Raw genomic sequence first — 20,908 nt, 5'->3', positions numbered from 1 at the left:
ACATACGACCCAGGTGGCAAGCTATCAGAGGATTCTTATTAATACGTCCTTGCTGAAAAAAAAATCAAGTAGTACCTCAAGCTACAGTTTGTTTGCATAGGGTAATAGATGAATAGTAATTAAATGGTGCAGTGATAGATAGTGGTTAAGAAACTCTGCCTCACGATCGAGGGGTCCGAGGTTCAAATCCCAGGCACGCACCTCTGATTTTTCAAAAATTATGCGAGTATTAGAATTTAATTATCACTTGCTTAAACGGTGAAGGAAAACATCGTGAAGAAACCTGCATATCTGAGAGATTTATGTACAAAAAAATCTCAAAGGTATGTGAATCTACCTATACGCACTGGGCCAGCGCGGTGGACTATGGCCTAATCCTTTTCATTCTGGGAGGAGACCCGTGCACAGCAGTGGGACAATAATGAGTTGATGATGAAGATGATGATGATAAGTGATTGAATGGATCTTTGGTTGCTTGAAAGTTTCTTTCAAATGGTTTGGCTCTAACTTGCGTCTATCAATGCAAAGAGAACTAAAGTGGGTAGAGAAATATGAAACCAAGCAAAAAAACCAACGAGGAATGGAATATTTTGTAATGAGGAATATTTTGGATTTGTATGTACTTAAGTAAATTTTACAGCAAGGCTTTTTTGTCATAACTTACGTTTGCGATTATGTATTCTTATTGGAAGACTTGTAAATGGAGTATTTCCAATTCTCCATATATGTATTACATTTGGACATACGTCAGACATTTTGTGGTCTAATCTGTGGTGAGACTAATTTTTATGATTAAATTATTACGAAAAATTTAAAATCCTGAAATAACATAAGATTAAATATCTGGCCCCAGTCAAAAGTAATTAGTTCTTGTTGAAAAATATTATAATAATTGATTAAATTGTTTTTTGATAGTGACCTTATTTAAGTTGTGTATCAAAAAATAATAATAGTACTATTTAGTACCTATGTGACAAAATGCTTAAATTTAAAAGTAAAAAAGTTTTTAACAGTAACCTTTTAGTAAGATCATTTTGATTTGCGTAATATATAAAACACTTTTATTTGATACACGTAGCATGGAGTTCATAAAAAATAATGAATTCTCCGTCTTAGTGCGTTCGCCATATAGAATTTAGAATGACGTCACTAATAGATACTATGTTTGCAAAAGTTCAGCTTAATCGGTTAGTTTACTGGTTTAAAATTCTGTTGCAAAATTTGGTTCGCACATGACTTTCATAAGTAAGGTGATAAACAAAAAGTATTTAATTATAGATACTTAGAATAGATTTCATGTTTTTCTGTATTTTTTTTATAATATAGGAGTAGCAGACGAGGACTGCATGAGTCCACCTGATGGTAAGTGGCTCCTGCCTCCCATGGATATTTGTAATCAACCCCTGATAGGATTAGATATTCCTACCCGAGGTCGATCTAAAGACGCGCCGCTACCGCTGGGGACTACGCTGGAACGCCTCCGAAAACTCTGTCTCCCTTACCACACCCTTCAAACCGGAACACAGCAGCGCCTAAGACTGCTGTTATTAGGTAGAAATAGGTGTAGCGGTGGTGCCGCCGGAGTCGAACCGCAAAGGGTTCTGCCACCTTTATTAAAAATGCAGTTGTTATTAACATTATTAATACTAAATAATAGAGTTGAGTATTTTAATTGTCCCTATAAAGTATAAACGTAATGTAAGGTGGTTGACGTACATCGATTCGCTCTTCTGTGACCTAACAGTAATTGCGGCATTTATTGCAATTTTTTCTTCACCCATTAGTCCTCTTTACGAGCTGCACTGCGCAAGTCATACGGTATTAAATAAATGATGATTACAAATGTGCGACTTTTTGCGAGGACGTCCATAGTAGCAAAGATATGAGGTGTTTTAATTATGTTCTCAAGAGCTGCGACGCATTTATGATTGATTAACTATTTGGGGCTAATAACTGATTCTATGGGTGACAGGGATTATTTAGAATCAATTGTGCAGGTTGAACTACATAAAGATGGTTTAATACCTCGATTTTATTTTCAAATGGTTTAATTAATTAGCCAACTATGAGAATAGACGTATTTGTGAGTTGTGATAATTATAAAATATTTGAATATTTAAAATTAATGTAAAATCAATTCAAATTCAAAAGGTTGCAGAACATGCACACCATAGGTTTTATGTGTAATAATTAACTGATGGTGATGGTGGCATAACTTGATGTCATATACACATTAGGCACATGTTTAGTATTTTATCGTAATGGATACGGAATCGTCAAAAAAGTTTAATAAATTTCATTGAATGATTAACATGTATGATGTGTGTGTGAGTTCATTAAATGTTTATGTGCTCACAATTGTCAATTCCTCACTATTTAAATTTTATTACTGAAAAATATTTTATACGATTGCGTACCGACCAATCGTGAAATTGTAGTCGCCCTTATTTCAATAACGTTACTTATTTGTTATTTCATCTGCCGCTTTTTATTTTTAATATAGCTATTATTGTCAGGTTTTAATGTCTTCAATTAATTTTTTACTGGATCGCAAACTTACTAAATTAAAAGATATATTGCTATAAATGTATTTTTCTCTTTCGAAAGTGCTTTGCGTGTTGTAATTAACGCAATATTAGGTTTACTTGACCATAAGTTTACCACAGGTTTTAATACTAATGATAATTTATATATATAATTTTATCTAATCTGTCTTAGCAGACGCATCACCTGAAAGGCTGTCACCTATGGACAGTTGCACATCAGAGGAGTCATCAATGCATCGCCGGCCTTAAATAAAAGCTTGTTTTGGACCTTTGTAGAAGAGCGCTATGTCAAAATGCTCCAGCTATATCTTGGGAAGAAATTCACTAAACATCTTGTACTATATTGTGTAAACGAAAGTGTGGCGAAGCGGCGTGTGGTGCATGATGGGGGCAGGGTGAAATAGGCACAGGTCAAACAGTTCCTCGGAACATCATTATAATGCATGTAAAGCATTTAGGGAAGAAATTTGTAATTTGAAATGTTTTGACACGTAGTCAACGTCTCTAAGAAAGAGAGGGATGATTTAGAATATCAATATTTCTCCATGTACGTATAGGTAAAATATTTCATAATAAATTCTATTTCATAATAAATTCTATTTGTGTACATTTTAGGTTTATAGAAAAAAAAATAACGAGTCACGTTGTGAAGTAGGTACGTTTGAGATTACTGCCTATAGGTAAATTGATTAAAAGAGTATTTAACATTGAACACAAAATCTAAGAATGGACATTAGTAAAATTTCCAAAAATATTTACGAATAATTCCATTAATAGTAAAGAAAAGTAAATTACATAAAACTAAATGTGCTTAAACACAAGCAGAGTTATCGATTACTCGGCGACACTAACGTTATTTTATGAAAATCCATATATTTTATTAATTTTAATATACCTAAATATATATTAATAACTCAATAATTAAAAAATAACATATATGAATATTAATGTAAGGAATCAATTTGAAAACACGTATTAATTGAATAAACGCATGTTATCTATCTATTGTACTTGTTTTGATATTTAATAACTACTCATATATTTATGTAGGTATTACCTATACCTACATAAATATATGAGTAGTACCGACAATATATTCCAATATATTTTCCTGGAATGGTCTTATTTATTTTACCTAAACAGTACAATAGCAGTGGATTGGTTGGTTAGTGATATTGATAATGACCACGTGTATCTTGATATATAACTAACTACCTTTTTTGGTTAATAAGTGGTAAGCCTTTACAAGATACTCCATACCGTGGAAGCAATACGTGATTTTACTCACTAAAATACCCCGGTAGCGGCCCTCCGCCCTAGGTGAATCCGAGATCTCAAAAGGAACGCGCCCTGTGTCCTCCGCGCGTGGTGCCAGCCGGGCTCTACTCTGGTGAACATTTACACTCACCACACCCTTACATGTTTACGATGATTACGGCTAAATACCGTTGATCTTCCCGGGGTCGCTGGCTGTGCGATTTCACTCCCATTCTTACCGCTCACAATCCTAGAAACACTCTTTTAGTCGTCTCTAACAGCACGCACGAGATACCGTAGCTCTATTCTGTACCCTTACCAGGAGTTTTTACGTTTCGACAAATATGACTGTTTTGGTATTTGTTTACGTATTTGCCCATACAAATTCAAATCTAGCGCCCCTAGCGGATTATGTCAGAAATAGGAAATCGTATCGGACAATCTAGCTATCTATGTTCACTGTATATCTGTATCCACAGATTTATTATTATTACAGATTCATATTACGTATATTCAAATACCAAGCGAGCGTAAATGCTAATGACAACGGACTAAGTTATGAGCATCTGTGATACTAGATTAGAGTCCTAAGCCACAGAAGGTAGTAGGTCTTAGAGTAAGTATTAAGTTGAAACGTCTCGTTTAAGTTTATCTTTTTGTCTTCGTTGCCTTTGCCACACCTTTCAAACCATCGTATTTTTTTCTTATATGAAATAGTGTGCTGGTGGTGCCTCCGAAGTCAGATCGAATCATGCAAAATTATGCAAAAAAGCTAGATTTATTACTCTAAAAAATAAAATATATGTACTTCTTGTGGTTTTCTCATTCATTCGTCCGAACAAACAGATACAGCATACATTTTTTTTTGAAATTTTATTTTGAAAAGAAAGATACAGTTTTGCATCTTGTTTTATCATTAACCAATAAACATCAGTATAAATATTCTCCAAAATTTCAATAAACATGTTTTTTAGCTCATTAAATACTTAGTTGTTAGATATTAGTTTTAAGGTGGTAGAGTCCTTTGCAATTTGACCGTGGAGGCACCGTCCTCTACCTTAAAGAGTAATAAATGCCACCAGTATGCCTACAGATACAACGGAGAAGCAATCGTATTTATGAAAAAAATCATAGGTAACCTACATAGGCACCTCAAATCGGAACAAAGAAACAAATATATTTGTAGGTGGTTGGCTGATGATAGTCTAGTCCGAGGTTTAAATCCCGCACGCACCATCAAGCACGCACCTACGACTTCTCAAAGTTATATGCGTATTAAAAATTTAAATTCACTTGAGTATCACCTGCTTAAACGGGAACGAAAACTCCCTGAGAAAACCTACCCGCCTGAGATTTCTAAAAAAAATTTTTAAGCGTGTATAAAGTCTATCAATTTACATTTGGCCAGCGCGGTGGACGGCTTGAAGCCCTTATTACGGAGGAACCCATGCCCAACAGTGGGACAGTAATGAGTTGAGGACGACCGCTCACCATCAGCTGGCCTGCAATCTTGTATTCTACTTCTATATTTAAAATAACCACTATCACAATTAGTGACCGAAGTCACGAATTTCAACCTATACCAGAGAGAAAATAGTCCTATATAGAAATTGAGGTACCTAATGTCACCCAAAAATGCATTGCTACCGCTGAGGAACAAGTTATAAGAGTATAATCCAGATCTCCTCTACAACACGTCTGATCTAGTACCTATCTACATAAGGAGGCCATAGTTTGAATTTCTTTGGTCGTTTATTTATTCATAGATGTTTACATTATAAGTAGGTAATTAAAAAAAATCTGAATTAAATTTGTTTATTTTTGGAATAAACCAAGTGCATAATTTTTTTGGTAAACGTTTTTCGGTATAAACAGATACCTAAAATTTAGTAAAATCTGTGTAACCGCGCCCCTAGGATTGGCAAAAATCATAGTCCATAAAGTAATCCCTAAAGAATACTTCATGGACTAATTTTACTATAGATATAGTCTCCGCCAAACTGCTAGTCCGCTCTGAAGTTGTTGCGAGCATGTGTAGTCATACAATTTGCTATGGCGACGCGATTCATTTCTATATTCACAGCGAACTAGCAGTCTTACGCGGATTATACCTAGCTATTTGTGATAGGTATAACTTATTAAAATTTAATTAATTAATTTAATTATTTAGTATGCGCCTTATGTCCCAACGACCTTTTGCCCGCGGCTTCGCTCGCGTTACGAAGTAATATTTTCATCCCCTATTTTATCACCTTGGGGGTAGAATTGATCAAAATCCTTTCTTAGCGGATTCCTACGTCATAACATGTAGATGTTATGACGTAGGAATCCGCTAAGGCTGCATGCCAAATTTCAGCCCGATCCGTCCAGTGGTTTGGGCTGTGCTCTGATAGATCACTACGTCAGTCAGTCACCTTTGACTTATATATATTTAGATTATAAATATTTGGTAAATTTATACCAAATAATCAGGCTCAAACTAACAATTTTTTCTTTAATTTTAAATAATCTCTAAGTAATACCTAAATTACCATGGTAACAGACATAAATGATCATATATTTACTGTTTCCATAAAATTTAAATAAATAAATCTGTTGGATAAGAAACCTATAATGCATTATGCGGCTTAATTTACGTTAGCCTTTTAAGAGCAAAGCTTGACAATATACCTAAGTTTGACCTAAGATTGAAGTATGATGAATATTTTTATTTTACTGCATACCAAATATAAAATATTGTCTCCTAAATTCTGAAATTTTATTTCATAAATGTATAAAATAAAAACGTAAATAAAAACTCTACAGTTATCGAATGTAATTAAATTGATTACCTAGGTGCATTTAAAAAAAACGACTAAATATTCGTGTAGACCTGTAAGGACACGGTTGTTCAATTTTAACGTAAAAACCGTAAGAAATTTTAGAGTGAATAGTAGGTAACTTATTACATAGTTTTAAGTCCTTGTACATCATCAGTTACTAAGAGTAACAGGAAACGTACCTACATTAAAACGGATTTCTATGTACCGTGTAAGCATCTAGGTAATTTTGTTAGGTCAAATTCGTATTCGGCAACGCATCAAGTTGATAACCTCTCTTTCCTAAAGTCGAATAAAAACCGTAAGAGCTTCTGTCATATTTCATGGCAGATATTTTGAAATCATAGACAAACCCTTCAGCTGCCGCTATAATTTTGTACCTACACAAAAAAGCAGATAAAGGTGTATAGCATTTTAAAAAGTATGTATGGAAATTGGTAACCTGTAGCGTCATAATTTATTTTTAAACTTAAGCAGTTTTTTAAGATTCAACATAAGTAGAAAACTGATTACGTATGTAAGTGCTTAATGTCGCTAGAACTACTGCGGTTGTTTAATACAAAAAGATAATAACTGATGCACGCATAGTTTTTAAAGCTAACTGTATGTACGTTCTACATTTAAATATCCAAAACATATTACATTCGCGACACGCTCGCCTCAATTTGGCCAACGCGAAGCAATTACGATTGTAGAGTGTCGCCAATTTTCAGTAAAACGCCGTCGTAAAGCGCGATATCCCGCTGCGAAAACGCTTTATTTTCCTATAAAAGCGTTTTATCCACGTATAAAAGCTTAAATCCGCGCGGAGCTTTCTCCCGACGGCGACTCGGCAAAAAGAGCATTAGCGCGGCCCCGAGGCAACATGGCAGCGGCACGCCCCAGCGCCGGGCGCGCCGCCGCGCCGTTGGCCGCCGCCTCCCGCGCCCATTGGCCGGCGCCGCCTCCTGCCCGCGCCGCGCCGCCGGCTCAGTCGCCTCCGACACCTCGCACGGCTCGCTTGCGCGCCAGCCGCCGGCAACTACTTCGCGCAACTACGACACGATCTATTTCTAATCGGAACTTACAACTTCTTGCCGCCGAACTCTACCGCCACCCGGCCGCAGTGTGAACTCAGTTGCGATTCCATTTAATCGAGTGTTTCAATTACCCTTCGGTCCAAAACTTTACGTGCAGTGAACTCTGAAAGAGACGGTCAGTGGAATCAGCGGGACTCAGACTCAGCTGGCGTGCGGAGATGCGCGCACGGAGAAGATTCGCCAGCTTTATCTGGATAGTGCTGGGGTGTCGTTGCTAGGGTGGCCGAGGCGTCGTCGTGCTGAAGTGTGATGTGCCGTGTGCGGTGACGGACGGCGGCAGCGAGCTGGGGGCGAGCGAGGTGCAGGGCGCGGGGCGGTGGCGCGCGCGTGCGCTGGATGCGGTAGGAGCGGCGGCGAGCGCAGGCGGCGCGGGCCCCGCCGGCGGCGCCGTGGCGATGACGGTGCAACGGGACGAGCGCGACGCGCGCGCTCCACGCACGAGGTTCATGATCACGGATATCCTCGACGCAGCGCCGAGGGACCTCAGCGCGCACAGGGACTCCGACTCCGATAGGTCGGCCACCGACTCTCCAGGTTAGACCACTTAGTTTCATACATTACACGAATTTGAAATTTGTAATAGATTAATGTAAGGTACGTTAACAAAAGCCTAGAGCAATGCTTCAGGTTAGAAAGTCGGATTCGACCTCACACAATTTTGGTTGAAGATTATGACTATACAATTGACATGATAATTGTAGTAACTGTCATTAGTATGTTAGAAGGGTTTCTACTACATTCTATTTATTTTAAAAGGGCTCTGTAACTTTAGGTCTACCTTGACTTTATCTGTGATATTTCATGTGACATTAATAATTTGACTACTGTTCCTAAAATGTATCGAAAAGCTACCTTGTCATTAGTAGATAATAGATTACGATAATCTTAATAACTTTTAGAAAAAATAAGATATTCAAAAATGGAATAACATGAAGTATGAACAATCAAAAGCGATGTACCCGTAACGTCTAAGAAAAGACTTCAACGTCGGCGCGCTCTTACTGTGCCCGGCTCAATCAATCGTATCATCAAAGTTAATTATTGTTATCATACTCATTAAGCTACAGCTGATACAGGTCTTCTTACAAAATAAAAAGAGCTTAGGCGTGATTTTTATAGTGGTTAAGTACCAGGCTGGTATACTTCACATAACTTGTAAAAAATTGTGAAGAAGTGACGTATACTTACCTTATGCTTTCCGGCACGAGTAAAGTGCAATTTCTAACAAGTATATCATCAATTTATATTTAAGTAACCGTAGTGGACCATGTTCTAAGCCCTACCCAGTTGTTGAGAGAAATCTGTGCCCAGCATTGGGACCTACCTAAAGAGGCAACCAAGTCAAAGTAACATACTTCGAAAAAATAATTTTGTAGGATTGAATATGGAATTCGAACATGAACACCATAAATATGACGCTTTTTTCCTAAACTATCATAGCGATGTTATTTACAGTCAATTATACTTGCGTTACGTAGAGTAGTACATCAAAATGTCTAATAATCTCCATAGAACTGTATCAGTCGACGATTTACAGTGTTCTATCCTCACAATACTGGGAATTGTGATAATACAGCCAGCAAGAGTCACGCAAATCGTTGCCATCGCCCCGACTTTACTCAGAAGCGGTTATTAAAACAATGAATGGTTGTTAAAAGGCTTATTAACATGATACACCGCCCGCTAAATAATTACGACTATTGCAAAGTATCTTTTTGATGAGAAGTTTGTTTTTAATTATATTAAACAACAATCATTCAAATAAGAATTTTAGCGTGTTAACTAACCAAACTAATTTGATTAGTAACTTAATTTTTTGTACTTATTATAAATAATTATAAAAATATTGCTTTTTAAACTTTTTAATATGTGTATAGATGATATATAAGTGCAAGATCGTGAAAGTATTATATTTTGTCAATAAATTAATTTCTAATAAGTTTTCAGAATAAATTTCATTCGCATTTAAACCCTATACTTTTAAACTAACAAAGTGTTTAATGTCTTTTATGGCAATTTATTAGGATATAAATTTTATTATATTTAACACATTAGCTGTCTATGAAGATGATAGAAATGTAGAGCGATAAATCGTCTAAGCCCACGCGCCTAATCTATATTGATATAAATAAATAGTAGTGACTTGACATTTTTCTATTAAAATAAGTATCTTTGTAATATAATACTATATTATGATTTTTAGCAAAACATAAACTAAATTTGAAAATTAAAAATGTGTCTATTATAGACATAGATTAGTAAAGATTACTCACTCCTAACAAGAAAATGTACCCAGTTTTGAGAATTGAAATAGTTGCGTAAAAAAGTTTTGCCACGTCTCCGTGCTAAAATATCCCTAAAATATTTGAAATTATTATTAAAATTATTTATTTATTATGTAAATTACGCAGTATTACATATTTATTCGTAATTTTTCTCTAAAATTGTTTTTATTTGTCAAGAATTCAAAAAAAGAACTTACTATAATAAGCCATTTGCGTCTTCATTCAATTTCAAGGCGGCGAAGTATCTTTACTAATCTATGATTATAGAATTTAATTTTGAAACAAATAAATCTATTTTGACCGAATTTTCATAAGCAGTCTTTTTTTGTAAAAGTATCCGTATACAGCACCTATTAAACTTATAAGTAAACCTTACAATCATTGCTTGCTGAGGGAAGCCTCAAGATAAACTTAAAGATTGAATTCCAATCCATTATCGGATTGTATTCTAAAGCCGGTTCGAATGTGATATTATTTTGACCGTGTTGAGGTCACTTGGCCAGGTGGCGAGGACGCAATTTGATCCTGAGCAAAGCTTTTGTCACAGCGTTCAACGATCCGCCTCGAATTTGACCGAGTGTGACAAATTTTGTGTGACGGATGTTGAAAAACATTCGATTTATGTTACTTTAACTTACGACAGCCATCCGTATTGATTAAGCAATTATAATATAAATCGTATTGATTAAAAAATTATATTATAAAAATAAATACTCGTATTTTAAGTAGGCAGTTGTACTTAGAATCGTTATATATGTTTGCATACATGTTAAACTAAATAATGATTTTAATATGTTAATAGGACACGTATTAGTCGCAATTAACATAATATATTTCAATTAACTTTATAACCACGATTCTTATTCAATGTTATATGAAAGTATGATAATTGAACGTTTCTAAAAGGTAATATCACACACAGAAAGGCTTTTATGGCAAACGCTGTTCAAGTAAAAGAGGGTAGAAGTTTTCATGGTCGACTTCGGAGGAGTGTGGCAATTATTTGAATACTATATACTGTTATAGGACTCAAATATTTAGCGGTGCCGTGTTGTGGTTTTATGAAATGTGTGTTTTTTTTTTGTAATATAGGAGTAGCAGACGAGCATGCAGTCCACCTGATGGTAAGTGGCTACTGGAGCCCATGGACATCTGAAATCAACCCCAGATAGGATTAGATATTCCTACCTGAGGTCGGCCACAGATGCACGGCTACCCCTGAGGACTAAGTTGGAACGCCTCGGAAAAGTCTGTCTCCCTGACCACACCCTTCAAACCGGAACACAGCAGCGCCTAACACTGCTGTTATTAGGTAGAAATAAGTGGTGCCGCCGGAGTCGATCCACAAAGGGTTCTACCACCTTCAAAAAGAGTAAAAGTGTGTAAGTAGTGTGGTAAAAGAGAGACACTTATACAAGACGTTTTAACTTAGTCTTTAGGGGTAGCAACTCATCTGTAACCGAATGCAGATAGAGTTCCGATTCTATTTCGAATTACTTACTCATCGAAATGCTCATGGGCAAGAGACGCCTAAGTAAGCCAAATTATCAATGTAGGTAGGTATCACCATCATAAGGACTGTATACTCACTTGCTACGTCTTTTTCATAAAAAAAAATAGTAACACAGTTAGTACCATTAAGTGTATACTTAGATACATACAACAATATCATAAATTACATTGCAATTAATAAAGTGCAATTGAATATTAATTGAGCTTAAATTGAATATTAATTATTATGATTATACGCTAATTTATCGTGCTTCTAATTAACAAACATACTATGATTTGCGAGTTGCATCTTTACTAATTTAATAGAAATTTGTTATGTCTATTTAATTGGCAACTGGCGGATAATTTCAAATTGTGTGAATTTAAATATGAAAACGTAAAGTTTTATTATTGAAAGTGCCTTTGATAAAAATCTGTAATTGCATACCGGGTGCTTCCTACCGAAGAGGTCAGTCGTGCACCTTCAGATTTTATCATTAGGTCAATGCTATCATTGATCAAAAAATTGTTTTATAATGAAACAAAAAGACTTACTTTAACCGGAATTGCTTTAAATTTTTCATAAATGAAATCATTTGATATTATTTATGCAAGTATTAAAAGTATTTTAATATTTAATTTCCTGTTTCCAATTGTTTTAAATGTGAATTATATATTTGAATGCCAAATAAATCACAACAACAGTAAATTGTTACGTAGTATAGATTTGATTTTAAAACAAATTGGATCGGGCTATTCATAGATCTCATACTAATAATGATTTGGGATAGATAGATAGATCTCATAGTAATAATGATTTGGGATAAAGAACATTGCTTGTTTTTCAAAATTATTTATCTGAAGGCATGCCATTGCTGATTGTATTATTGTTGAATTATATCAAATTTATGTTAATGTATAAATTTACAACATTAACATTAATCTTAACAAAATCCCTCTCAACAAACATTCCAGTATAACCAGCAATGATAGTTTCATTGCTCAAGCACTTCCTAGGAAACTCACTACGGCATTTCATAGGTAGTTGTGTTACATCATCTTCATTAAGAAGCTAGCAGTGATAGCCTAGTGGTTAAGAAACTCGGCCTCTCGATCGAGGGGACCTCTGATTTTTCAAAGATTACGCGCGTATTAGAAATTAATTATCACTTGCTAAACGGTGAAGGAAAACATCGTGAGGAAACCTGCATACCTGACAGATTTATAAAAAAAAAATCTCAAAGGTATGTAAAGTCTATCAATACGCACTTGGCCAGCGCGGTGGACTATGGCCTAATCCTTCTCATTATGAGAGGAGACCCGTGCCCAGCAGTGGGACAGTAATGGGTTGTTGATGATCTTCATTAAGTTGCAATTTCACATTTCTTACTTCTAAATACCTAAATGATCATAATATGGCTTATCAATTTATTTATTTAATTTATATAGCTGGTACTAACCTTAATAATTTTACCAAATAGTAAGGTTATTAAATTTGCCATCATTCCGTTATACTAAATAGTAATTTAATACCTAAGTGTATTGCGGAAGGTTCATAGTCAAATCCGAAGCACCCATCTCTGATATTTCAAAGCGAGGTTCTATTACATACCTATTAGTCATCATTACGCTTAAACGGTGAAAGTAAATATGATTAGAGTTCTCTACAAAGTTTTCAACCGTATATGAAGTCCATCACTTGTACGCAAGCGGACCAGTACCCTTACCATGAGTTTTCAAAACATCCCACAATTTTACGTTACGTTTACTCAATCCATTATTCTGTTTTGTTTGCTTAGTAGACTGAGTAAACGTAACAATAAGTAAGTGCTCAAGTCTTTTTGTCTGCCTCACATGTTCGCAAAAAAGAGAGACAAAACATAAAGCGCCATTTTGTCAATTTAGACATTTAATGTTACGTTACTGACACTATAGTTCTGATACAATCCGCTAGGGGCGCTGATTGGAAATTGTATGGGCAATACGTAAACAAATACCAAAACAGTCATATTTGTCAAAACGTAAAAACTCATGGTAGGGGTACAGTAAACTATAGCCGCAATCCTTTTAATTCAAAGCATTTATGTATATTTTCAGTGTATCGTATCCAAAAAAATAAAATGTGATACAAATAAAATCCCGATATAAAGATTCGATACATAAATGAAACGTTATCTATTTTAACGTCTTTTTTTGTCAAAAATGTACATACCTTATACACTTGTCTACTACATAGACATCTGTGTTAATACATGAAACCGCGGGCACGACTAGTTAATTTATAATGAGAATAGTTTGTTAGCTTACACTATATACATTTATAATTAGATTCCAACCAACGTGCTGATAGCGCTTTTAATTTATGAAAAACAATGATACCCACGCTAAGATATATTAAAATTTGGTCGAGTGTCTTTACAAAACAAGTTTGTTATACTTAAAAAAACTTAGCGCGCCAACGGTTGATAATTCATTATCTACGACGGTTGCATATTATAATATTGTATTCATATTTATTAATTTGGAATTACTGCATGTAATCTGTACGTGAGTAATTAAAAGTGCTCATTAATTTTTAATTTGACCAAAATGAAAACTAATTATAGTGTATAAGACATGCTCGTTAACTGACTTATACGTTGTGAGTATATTTTATGTTTTTGAATATTGAAAAACAGAATTATGGAGAAGTTATTCTACTAATTACCTCATTTGTTCACTTCTTACTTCTAACACGCACCCTGCCGGCTTTGGTACTTATATGCTAACTATCTACTTTGTACATTATGAAATACCAGTTTTTTTGCAATTAATACAAAATACTTTTTTTTTCATTTTGAACTTGCGGTCTTTTTAACCAACCAAACCAACAATAATCCGTTTATTTGAGTAGGTACGAGTACATTGGCCGTCGGATGTAGAGACAAGTGTCTTTGTAAATCATATACCTGTACCTACACTTGAATAATTTTCCAATAGGAAAAGTACTTGTTATTTTTAATAGTGTATATTTTACACTTCAATCTTTATAATACGTATATTAGCTATAAAACTATACATAAAATCCACATAATTGAGATGTACTAAAGAAAATATCCCACCAATCAAAATAAAGTTCTTGAGTCTGTACTCTTATATTGAGCCGTTAATGTAGGTACAACAAAGCGTATAAATTATCAACATAAATATAAATTACCAATTTAGAGTATCTCAGATAGAATGTTTGAGTTTCGATCGCATTATCCCGTCGACGATTTAATAGACAAGCCGATAAACCCCGGCGTTAAATAAATTAAATAATAAAACGTATAATGGGCGCGATAAATACAACCCGTTCGTAACACTCCGCCTCGTGATAAGTAAACCCTTATAAAACGGACCAAATTAATCCTGGTTGAAAGGACTCTCAGCTCTACAAGAGGGTACGGAAAAGTGACGTCATAATCAGCTTTTTGTCAAATGTCAAGCTAAGTTCACTTTTGAAATTTTTAAACAGCCCACCGAAAACTTGGATGTGAACGACATGACTCCGAGTACAATCGCGCTCGTTTTCATAGCAATTTATAGAATTAATTCGAAGGAGTAATAAAGTTCTACACTCAGTTAAATACGCACATTTAGTTATTATCTTCCTGACTATATGCGTTATCTTGAGAATTTACCTCTCAATTACCGTTTTCAACATCCGCCGCCAGCAATTAAACGTCCACATGCAACTGTAAATGCGAACCTTCTGGCATTGTAATTTGAAAAACCCACTCACCGAGAATGTGAAAAATACAATCATTAAGGCAATTAGTGCTCATACAAATCTGGCTGACATTTAATAAAACTATTAATGTGTGGCAGTTAAGCTGGTATATACGTTTAGGTTCACTGTGTGAGTAGGACTCACACATACGTAGATGCATATTGTTGGGTAACAATATGCAAAATAAAAATAAATGGCATACTAAAAATATTGTTTTTTAGATTATCAGCTAACTGAATTGACAATGATGACACTTAAAATTAAAGGTGGCCATGTTCTCATTATTTTTACGAAAAAAATGAACTGTTATTTATATTATAAATAAAACAACACAGTATGTAAATCTACTCTATGTAATCTTTTTTCATAAGTTATGATAACTTAACAAGTTTATTACCACATTTTACTATATAATGTCTAATGAAATGAAATTTATTTATTGCAAGAATGTAGTACACAAAGATAGTTATAGCAATAGAAGTTCGTACATTCTACCATTACAGTATACTTAAATATTATAATTACGTGTGTAGATGACCTTATAATAAAATAACATAAGTTAAAAAGCCAAATATTTACATAAATGAAACGACTCGATAAAACACGAGATATTTAAATGAAGTTGCGATAACGGAAAGTTAATGAGTAAAACTTGTGAAGTCGCCTGTACCTTTGCCACCCGAGCTTCAAGTCGTTGGATCGTTACACGAAACGTCAAATCTAACCTAAACCGTGCACCATCGCTTCGCTAAGCTGCTTAGCATACCACACTTGCAATACTAACGCCTCAACCCATAATGTGCTCTAAGAAGCCTCTACAAAGTTCAAATGCGTTCTTACTTCCCCTCCGTGACTTTTGGCATCGCGATAAGCAGAAGGTGACAATTCTTTCATCGCTCAGTTGATAAAATCAAAACTTTTTAGTATGACAATAAATAGATTATCAATGATATAAATAGGACCAGTCCGAATTCTCATAATGCCGTCCTATTCGCGGCTTTGTGTCGCTTTTGACAGGCGATGTGAGCTGTGAAATTGGGTTCGATTTAAAATATAAAAGTTCGTCTTAAGACTTTTCGGATTTATTTTTTTCTCTAAAGAGGATTACTTACAGTTTGTTTGGTTACACTAATGTTAAAACTGTCAGGCCACTGGCTCGATAATTGAACGAACCCCCAGAAAAAACTTTTCGAATATGATCTAATTTTGTTTTGGTGAGAAACCTTTTGTATTTAAATTAAACTGATCCGAGTTGATAAATAATTATACAACTTAAGTGAGGACTTTATTTATAAATGTTGAAAATGAAATTAGTAACTTTTATGGTAGAACTGTAACACTAGCAGTTGATTTTAGGTGCCCATTACCGGCAGAAGCCATCATCATCAAGTAAACTGTATGGTCCTTTGCTATTTCTAAAATATAAAAAGTTTTCAAAGGACATCCTTACTTATGTCTTATACATTTTGCATAAGCTTTGAGTGAAGGCACCGTGTAATAGCTTTTGAAAACGCACTTGAACGGAAACTAGAAAATATCTGAAAATGCATGATTTTTCATCCGATTACACATCGATATCCAAACATTATTGCGAATCTGTACCCCTTTGAGTATACCCTACTGTATGTTACGATACATTTCATATAAACGTAGAGGAGTTACGCATGTATAAGTTCCTATTAGACTGTTACTATAAAGGTATAGTAGTTTTCAATGAAGGTCATATTTTATATGAAATGATTTTGATTTATTAATTTAATTTAGAATAAATTGTCATAAACGCTTACTGTAATAATCATTTAAGCTATTATAAATTATTATTACGATCATGTTGTTTTTAAGTGACTGTCAATAATCTCATTAGTGTACCTACCTACGTCGTAAAAATGATAAATGGCGTCTCACTGAGTGGCATACGAAACAAAGCGTCTTTTACACGAAGGTCAATAAATATAAATTAAAAATTGCAAATTCATAAAAATAGCCCCGTACCATGTATTTAAGAAGGACAAACTAACAATTGCATATAAAATGTTCATTTAATTACACACGTTTTCTAAGTAATTGGTATCGTGGCAAAATCGCAGATTGCGTTTAAGTATTGTCTTACGATTATTAAAGTAAACGTAATCACTAATTACGGGAAATTTTGTGTCGATGTGGAACATTCTTGCACATCGCCTCGCCAACTTTACATAAATATTTCTGTACAACAACAATGTATTGCGGCTATATACCGTTTATGATAATAACAATAAACTAGCAAACAAAGTACAGATGGCGCTGTGCTTAATGCCGCTACAAGAAATCTGTACCCCTACCATGAGTTTTTACGTTTTGACAAATATGACTGTTTTGGTATTTGTTTACGTATTAGCCTATACAATTTCCAAGTTCAGACCAAATCCGCTAGGGGCGCTGATCGGAAATTGTATGGACAAATACGTAAACAAATACCAAAACAGTCATATTTGTCAAAACGTAAAAACTCATGGTAAGGGTACTGTATTTTTGATGTGAAACTTCTATAGCCGCACGTAAAACCGATTTCTGGCGTGGCGACGCATGCCGTGGCGACGCGTCGCCACGCTATACGATGGTATATATATATAGTCTATATGCAGTAGTGTGTACGGTGTGGCGACGCGTCGCCATGCGTAATCGAATTCAATAAATAGTCATCGTTATCTGGAAAAAAATCGTAATATTTTATTTTATCATTATGACATATTTAGTTCCTATCACAATATGTTCTTTTCTGCATATTACTTTTACAAAATAATGTCGATGTTTCACATTTCCCAGGCGTCCCGTGACGGCTCACATTTTTTGTTTTTTTTCTTATGTCAAATTATTTTGTGTTTAAAATCAACTAACAATTTTAATCTTAGCACATAAATTAAATCGAAATAAATGTGCGTATCATTTTAAAGGGAATTCTTAGCTTATTGATGCATGCTAAAGACATTGGTGAGTTTTGTGACAAAAAACTTATTTATCACCTACTCTGAAAATATATGCTACTCTCTAAATGTTAATATGACAATAGCTTCCTGCGTAATTGTAATGGCGACAATATATGCTTAACATAAAGTGGACAATTGGATATGCTTGTTTGCTTCAATGTCTTAAAAAATATTTATATATCCATGGACTGCAGTAAACATTACATCGTCTTCTACAACAAAAACTACTAATAAAGTTGAGACTTATACTTGTAAGCAGCCGTTTGATATGCAACCATAGTATCGTATCATGCACCTATCATCTCATGGAAACGTTACACGCTCATGACATAACGTTCTCGAGTGCATTGTTACCCTCCCCGCTTATGCATCAATTAATTAATTCCTACTATGCCGCTCTGTAAAGCATGCTCTGCAATTAGGTAAATGTATAAACGCCAAGACAATTACTTATAAAACCCACTGCCGGTTTAGATAATAATTCCAATTAAAACAGATACCTAGATTTAACTGCGTGTTACTTTTTATGTAGGTATCTAATTAAAATAACTACAATAATTACACATTTAAGCAATATTTGTGTATAACATTCGTTAATTTGAATAGTTCTTGTGGCTATAAAACCACCGGATCGTAAACGTTGTTTATTTCTTATTAATGTTATTATACATTTAAAAAACGAAGTATAGGTGTTGAAATAAGCATAGTTAACATAAGTTTTTTAGAAATATTCGTATATTAGTAGGAAATATTGGACGATTAACACAAACAATTAAAACAATCCGAAATATAAATTAATATGTATTGTTTTCATAATGAATCCTTTATATCAACATAATTTAATAATTTGTATAATAATTTAAATGTTACAAGCTGGGATTAAGATATTATGCATAGATAAGTGTATATTATGTAGGCCGGTACCTACAATTTGTTTTAAAACATGAAGTTTAGAATCTGCGCGGAGATTATGGGTAAATTATCGTGATTTCGTACTGATGATCGAAGCGATAAATCATATAATGATGGCCTATGTAATTTTCCAGTGAACTTGCCGTAATATGAGCGCCAAGCAGCTGCCTATAAATATTTTGATTTGTTATCATACCAAAAATAAAATAAACTTCAACTTGATTAATTTAATGAAAATAAATAAAATCGAAAAATAAAGTCAAGTACTTGTATCCTGAAGAGTCTACTAAACTATGACAAATAATAATTTTCGAGTTATATAGCTCTACATCGGCAAAGAATCTTATATAGGATTGGATACATTGAAGTCTTCATTCATGTAGTGACTACGTTACTTCTCTAATATATAATGTTACATATATAATGTATAAGTAAAATATATTGTTTTATAGCATATAGTAGTTTGTTACTAGTGAAATACACATTATGCAGAGTTTCTGTAAACATTATCCGAAACGACCGCCACTTTTTTGAATGAAGAATAAAAACGCCATAATAAAATAAACAAATTGTATAAATTACCCAGTTTTAACATGATAATCTTCTCTTTTTTACTTCAATATATTTTTTCGACATTATGTTTTTATTACTAGACATTCATATTTTGAAGTTACTCCAGATTTACTCCTACACCTAACCTGATTTCGACAACTTAATATATTTTGTGACGTATCCAAATACTAGAGCAATTATTCCGTACTGCTTTTTGTTAAAATATATTATTACTAGCTGACCCGGCAAACTTTCTACCGCCTCAAAATTTATTTATCAAATATATTTCATATAGGTAAAATATAGCCTATGTTACTCGTGGATAATGTAGCTTTCGAATGGTGAAAGAATTTTTAAAATCGGTCCAGTAGTTTTTGAGCCTATTCATTACAACCAAACAAACCAACAAAGTTTTCCTCTTTATAATATTAGTGTAGATAAAAATAATATATAAAGGGGTAACATATAACTCAGTAATTAGTTAATTAGTAATTACATACCTGAATATTTAGGCTCAATGCTAACGTCACATTCCATTCAACTGGTGCCGAGGTCAGTAAAACAATTTAATTAATAATGTAATTAGATCAGGTGAAAGTCGCTAAAATAAGTATCAGTCATCGGTAGTGTAAAGATCAATCAGCTAGTCGAGCTGTCGCTAAGGTCCCATTATACAGTGGTTCTCAATCTTTGGCCTGTAAAACCTAACATGTGGTCCCGAAGTTACGCTTCCGATTAAGAGAGTTTCAGTATAATATTGTTTCTATGATTTTATTTTTATTTTAATGTGTATTTTATTTAACATATGTATGTGATTTTTGGTTAAAAAAGCAATGCCTAAATTGAATATGTCAATGCATTCTTTACAAGTCCAATCGTGGTAGATGAAGAAAGTACACTTATAGTAAGCTTAAAGCAAACGCTACTATGAGTTTTGCGGTCCATCCCTGGAGGTCCAGATAAGAATCCAACTCGACAACCTGTCGATCGATCTCCCATACGTATCGACTACAAATTATGATTTGATTTAACAGCAAAAGAAAATGTAATGATTCTTGGCTAAGGCTTTCCTTCCGCTCGATCAAAGATTGTGTTCTAGGAATATATATATTAAAGATCAGTAAGATTGAGAGCCACTTTGAATCATGCTTGATTAATGTTATCTCTACATAACATTATAGTGTAAGTAGGTACTCAGCCATTGAATTTCATTTTCATATGTCGTACAGCAAGACCATTCTGATAAAATA

General features: G+C 34.2%; 1 protein-coding gene across 1 annotated transcript in view; it reads left to right on the top strand.

The window, feature by feature from the left end:
* Window positions 1-7,607: 7,607 nt before the first annotated feature.
* LOC140746857 (homeobox protein B-H1) overlaps window positions 7,608-20,908 on the top strand; it is a 33,731-nt gene continuing 20,430 nt past the window's right edge. The window contains exon 1 of the mRNA XM_073078955.1: window positions 7,608-8,235. Within this exon, the coding sequence (XP_072935056.1) occupies window positions 8,097-8,235 (139 nt within the window). The 5' untranslated portion in view covers window positions 7,608-8,096. The remainder of the gene's footprint in view (window positions 8,236-20,908) is intronic.

Source organism: Epargyreus clarus, unplaced genomic scaffold (assembly GCF_041222505.1).
Source record: "Epargyreus clarus isolate Ecla_fem2 unplaced genomic scaffold, WU_Ecla_fem_2.2 ptg000014l, whole genome shotgun sequence".
Classification (NCBI taxonomy): Eukaryota; Metazoa; Arthropoda; class Insecta; order Lepidoptera; family Hesperiidae; genus Epargyreus; species Epargyreus clarus.
This window is presented reverse-complemented; position numbering and strand designations above follow the sequence as displayed.